This window comes from Bison bison, unplaced genomic scaffold, assembly GCF_000754665.1.
Source record: "Bison bison bison isolate TAMUID 2011002044 unplaced genomic scaffold, Bison_UMD1.0 scf7180017864503, whole genome shotgun sequence".
NCBI lineage: Eukaryota > Metazoa > Chordata > Mammalia > Artiodactyla > Bovidae > Bison > Bison bison.
The window spans coordinates 1,076,226-1,081,825 of NW_011495061.1; the positions used below are offsets into that span (position 1 = coordinate 1,076,226).

General features: G+C 58.0%; 1 protein-coding gene across 1 annotated transcript in view; it reads left to right on the forward strand.

The window, feature by feature from the left end:
• PTPRN2 (protein tyrosine phosphatase, receptor type, N polypeptide 2) overlaps positions 1-5,600 on the forward strand; it is a 373,453-nt gene that overhangs the window by 18,311 nt on the left and 349,542 nt on the right. The window contains 1 exon segment of the mRNA XM_010829352.1: positions 2,473-2,552. Within this exon segment, the coding sequence (XP_010827654.1) occupies positions 2,473-2,552 (80 nt within the window).

Below are 5,600 nucleotides of genomic sequence, written 5' to 3' on the forward strand. Positions count from 1 at the left end.
AGGGGAGAGGCGGGCCCCAGCACTTCAGGAGGTGCAGTTTTGACCTGGTGCCTCCTCTCCGGCCCCTCACCTTGCTCTGCTCCTCACATCTTGGCTCAGTCCCTCCCAGACACACCACCTCCAAGTCTGGGGGTATTGGGAGTTTTCCCGCCTTCAGAGGTGGGCTGGTTATCAGCTCAGCTCTTTTGTAAATACCACTTGCTGGGGTCTCTTTCTTGCTTGGTGAACGCAGGCCTCCTGCGTCCCCTGGGGGCCACAGCGACGCCACTGCCCTCTTTCAGCCTCTGTCAGTCTTGGCCACAGCTCAAGGTCCTACCCCGAGGCCTCGCCCTGCCCTGGAGCCCCGAGCCAGCCCGCACATCTGTGCCTCGGGAGCCCGGGTCCTGCCCAGTTGATGCGGGGCCGGCACCTCTGGGTCTTTAATGCTGCACGCGTGTGGGGTGCATGTGGCATCCCAACGAGTCCTGTATGTCGCCCCCAGGACACAGCACGTGCGGGTCCACAGCACCTGCAGGGGTGACCGGGCGGGGCCCTGGAGGGGACGACCGCACGGCCGCAGGGGGTCTCTGCGTCGCGTTGCTGGCGCGGCAGATCGTGGCTCCTGGAGAGGTGTGGAGGGCGCCGCTTGGAGCGCTCTTTCAGGGCTGTGTTTCTGTGGAAGGACTAGTTATGCTTAATATGTTTTGTTAATGGCTCTGTAGCTGTCAAGTAAATTCCATTATATCTTACTACATCATTAGAGGCCATTAAGACGCCAACGGCATGCCGCTGTAATTACGCCGGCAGATGCCCGGCCACCGCTCTTATGGTTTTATAATCGAGTCCCGGCTGTCGGTGGTGCCGTTGGATGCGCTGCTCTGGGCTCTCGCCGGGCGGGCGGACAGGAGGCCGTCTGCTTACTGGATCCCCAGCCCGGGCCTTCAGCTGAGCCCGAGGCCAGCCCGGGCGGCCGGCGCTGCCTCAGCCTGACCGCTCCCCGAGTTTGCAGCAGGCCAGCAGGGTGCGGTCTACTGTCTGTGTGGTGTCCTGCGTGGTAGGAGGGCAGTTCCTGAAGACAGAGCGGGAATTCACCACCGGACTCGTCAGGAGGTCTCCTGTGTGCAGGCCCAAGGCTCCCTCCTGCAGGGGCCCGGCCCCCACCCCGCCCCTCCCTCCACGTGAGGACCCCTGAGGGAGGGAGGGTCCCCGAAGTCGAGTTTCAGTTTCCCGCTGCGGGGTCTGTGCTTATTTGCCCCGTATTGTCTCCCTGGCGACTTGAACCACCTCCCGTTTTACAGCTGAGCCTCCGGAGGCCTCGGAGCCTAAAAGGCTCAGCGGGGTGACAGGTGGTGACCTGGGACACGGACATGCAGATATTTCTGTGCAGAGACTCCATGTGCCCACCCAGAAGAGCAGGTGCGGGGAGAGAGCCCTGAACTCATGCCGAGGCCAGCCGGGAGGTCGGATCTGCCTGGCACGGCTGGTCATCTTTCCTTTGCTGGCGCCAGGGCAGAGCTCGGCCACGTGGGGCTGGGCGGTCAGAGACGCGGAACCTCCCTTCACGGCATGCTGGGCTTTCCACACTGGGCGGTCCCAGGGTCACTGTGTGCATGTCCTAAGGCCAAGTGTGCAGCATCCCAGGGTCACGTGTGTGCACGTCCCAGGGGCTTGCACATGGTGTCCTGGAAGGAAGGAAGGAAGGAGGGCGGGCCGTGGTGCTGCAGGTGAGGACAGGTGAATGAACCGCATGCTCTGTCTTTCGGGAACTAGGAGCATTCACTAGATCTTCAGAGAACACTCTCAGCACCCAAGGGAAGGTTAGGTTTGGGGGGCCCTAATTACCTGGGACTCTCCAGATGTAGGTTAGAGTAGAAATGTCACCTCACTGGTCACCAGAAGAGCAGCTATCCTGAGGGCCCTCCTGGTGGCAAGGGCCACTGGCGTGGTTCCCGCTCCTGGCACACCAGCCCCTGGGGCGTGTCCAGGGGGTGACGGGCCAGGAGATGCGGAGCTTGGGGAGTCCTGATGGAAACAGCCTCCTGCCCCCCCAGACAGATCAGTTGTTTAAAAACGGACTCACTTTTCAAAGTCATGTTCAACAAAGTATTTAAAATGCTTTGAACAGTCTTGATAACTCCTGGCAAGCAGTCCCCTGCCAGTTATTTTTATACTGAGTAGTTCTTAAAGATTTCAATAAGTTTTCAAGAGAATTTTAAAAATACTTGTCTCTTTCCTGTCTGTTCTTGGCTTCTGTGGCTCCCTGGGGAACTGACTACTAAAACCTGTTTCCATAACAATTTTCTTTTTCCACACAGGAGTGTCTGCTGGTTACTGTTGGTTTATTGGGGTTGATTTGAATTTTTTTGTAAGAGCCCTGCCACATGTATTTCTAGAGTAGCAGAGCCTGTGGGCAGAGCCCCTAGGACCCAGGGTGGCCCTGGGATGTGTGGGGTGCCTGAGCAGTCCTGACGCCTCCTCAACGGTCTCTTCCAGGGTCGAGGGGCCAGCAGTGACCTTCAGGGTACGCGCCAACGCCCAGAATGTGACCGCAGCGGCGGCAGCGAAGGCGGCAGGTAAGGCTTCTGCGAGCGCTGTGCTGGGCACAGGATGCCCAGGTGTAGCACAGAGTGACTGTTTCAGCCAGCCTCAGCCAGTCCTGTGCGTCGCTAAGCATATAAACTACTTTAACGGAATTGACACTTCCTCCCAGGGTGCAGTGCAGCGCGGGTCCTGGGTGACTGAGGGACAGTTCCTGGCAGTTGAGGTCTCGTCATATTGTGTCTGTTAACTTAAAGTTTCTTTGTCCACTGACAGTAAACAGGCATAAAACAGTGGTAATGCCCCCTTTAGAGGAACAAACCCCAGGCCGTCTTGATCTCGGTTGCTGCTGGCTTGTACTTGCAGGGATTCTGGGGCCCTTTGTGGCGCTTGTTTGTTCAGAGTGATGATTGGGGGCCTCCCAGGTGGCGTTGGTGGCACACATCCCACCTGCCAATGCAGGAGACACAAGAGATGTGGGTTCCATCCCTGGGTGAGGATGCTCCCTGGAGGAGGAAATGGCAGCCCGCACCAGTATTCTTGCTGGAGAATCCCACAGACAGAGGAGCCTTGCAGGCTACAGCCCATGGAGCTGCAAAGAGTCGGACAAGACTGAAGCAACTTAGCACAATGATTCTGGGGACAAGAATTGTCGGTTAAATAATTCCTTGCACAGTTGTACCAGTTCCCATAAATCTGACAGATCTGCCTGTGGAGACTGAGCCTGCTCCCAGGCTTCATTCCACTGCGGGGGTGGAGCTCAGGGTGGACCGACCCGGCCGGGCAGTCTCCCCGTCCGGCACAGCGGCCAAGCGGGCCCTGGGGAGCGGGCAGCAGACTCTGGTCTGAAGTCTCTGCGCCCAAGTGGCCACAGACCCCCTCGCTGCATGGACTGGCTTCATGCCCCTCCTTCCTCAGTACAAGAGGTTACTGAATATGCTTGAGTGGACTGGCTTCATGCCCCTCCTTCCTCAGTACAAGAGGTTACTGAATATGCTTGAGTGGACTGGCTTCATGCCCCTCCTTCCTCAGTACAAGAGGTTACTGAATATGCTTGAGTGGACTGGCTTCATGCCCCTCCTTCCTCAGTACAAGAGGTTACTGAATATGCTTGAGTGGACTGGCTTCATGCCCCTCCTTCCTCAGTACAAGAGGTTACTGAATATGCTTGAGTGGACTGGCTTCATGCCCCTCCTTCCTCAGTACAAGAGGTTACTGCATATGCGTGAGACCAAAACAAGCATCATTGTTTTACCCAGATATGCACTAATCGTTCCGTGAGTGGCAGTTCACCCCAGTACTGGGAAATGATACTTTCAGAACTGGATTTGTTGGAACCTAACGACAATGTGAATGGAACGAAATGAAATGAAATCTTTTTATCTTTTTAGATTTGTGACCATGTACTTGTGACAATGGCCTTTCATTATTTTGTCGCTCTCTGGGGGAAGTGAGGTTGACTGTTTGAAACCTGGCATCTTGGTTTTGTCTCATGTGTCCGTGTCAGGCGTGGAGAGGGAACGGCACCTGCGCTTGAGCGTTGTCACGGCCTCTAAACTCAGATGTCTACATCACACCAGCGTGCCCGTGAGCCAGCGTGGGGCGCCGGCCGCCGTGTGTCCTGCAGGCCCTGCAGGCTGGGCAATGACACCCGTAGTTTTAAAAACGTGGCTCCTTTTTATATTTTAAGTACTTTCATGATGTTCTGAACGTACTTGATGCTATAAGGGAAGGACTACAGAGAATTAGCCTGTGACCACAGGATCGTAGTATTTGGTGCTGAAATACCAAACTGCACAGTCAGCTTGACCCCCTCCGACTTGCAGGCATGTCTGTGGTCACCGGCAGACGAGGCCTCCCACCGGTACAGAGTCCACACGGGGGTGGACTTGATCCCATGCTATCAGGGAGGTTAGAGCCCTGCTCAGGAGGTTCCTGATATAAGTGGATTGATCCCATGCTGTGAGGGAGGTTAGAGCCCCGCTCGGGAGGTTCCTGTGATGACATGTGGGGCTGCTCCCTCTTCATACTTATATGATGATGAAATTGCTTCTGTTTTGAAAGACTTGAAGGCGCTTCTGTAATGAGGCTCCTCTCTCATCCTCAGCCCCAGGCAGGTATTGGGGCTCCTTGTTCATGTCTTCACCACTGCTGGAGCCCCCGCGGAGCGGATGGGGGGACGGAGGCCACTGCTGAAGCCCCCACGGAGCAGATGGGAGGGGGACGGGGGACCTTCAGGGCTGGGGCCTCACTTTCCTCCTGGAATCCTGGTCAGGTGTTGGATGCCGTCAGGGCCGAGGGCTGTCCATGGGCCCCGTCGCTCTGGACCGAATGCTGACACAGGTGACCCTGTGGAGGGGGAGGTGGAGTCGGGGACGGCAGTGGGGCCCAGCTCAGGGCTCCTGGAGGTCAGGCCCGTGCAGGTCCTGGGCGCTGCAGCCCTGCCGGGGCTGGGCACATGGACCCTGGCTGGCACGCCTCGGGCCCAGTCACATGTGGGTGCGGAGCTGGGGCATGGGGAGGGGCTGGCATAGCTTCAGGGTGTCCACGCCAAGGATGCTGAGCCTTGCTGTCTCTGAGGGCCCAGGCGTCTCCTGGAGGTGCCTTCAGTCGAGGCCAGTCCCCCCCTTAGGGATCGTTGGTCAGTACCAATGTGGTTCGGTCGTGCCAGGCCCTGTGCGGGCCGGGGTGTGCTGCGGTCTGACCGAACAGAGACTCGGCCCTGGTGAGGGTGCAGCCCCGCGGGGGAGGCGAGGAGAGGGCAATGTGGAGCATAAAGCGACGCCATGTGGCTGGGGACGCAGCGTGCGCTGTGTGTGATCGGCGAGGTATCAGTTATGCGAGGGAGCCTCACACGTAACATCACGTAATGTAGTGACGCTGTTCCGTGACTGCACAGCGTTGCCCGACGTGCTGTATAACACGTGGAGAGTGTGGCACGGGGCGTGGCGTGGCGTGGCGAGTGGCAGCGGGCGGGGGGGAAGCGCGGGGCCCTGTGCTGTCGTGTGGCGCCCATCGCATCGTGTCAGGACACGGAGAGGGTTCTGAAAAGACACCAGGCCACAGTGGGCCTGGACAGACGC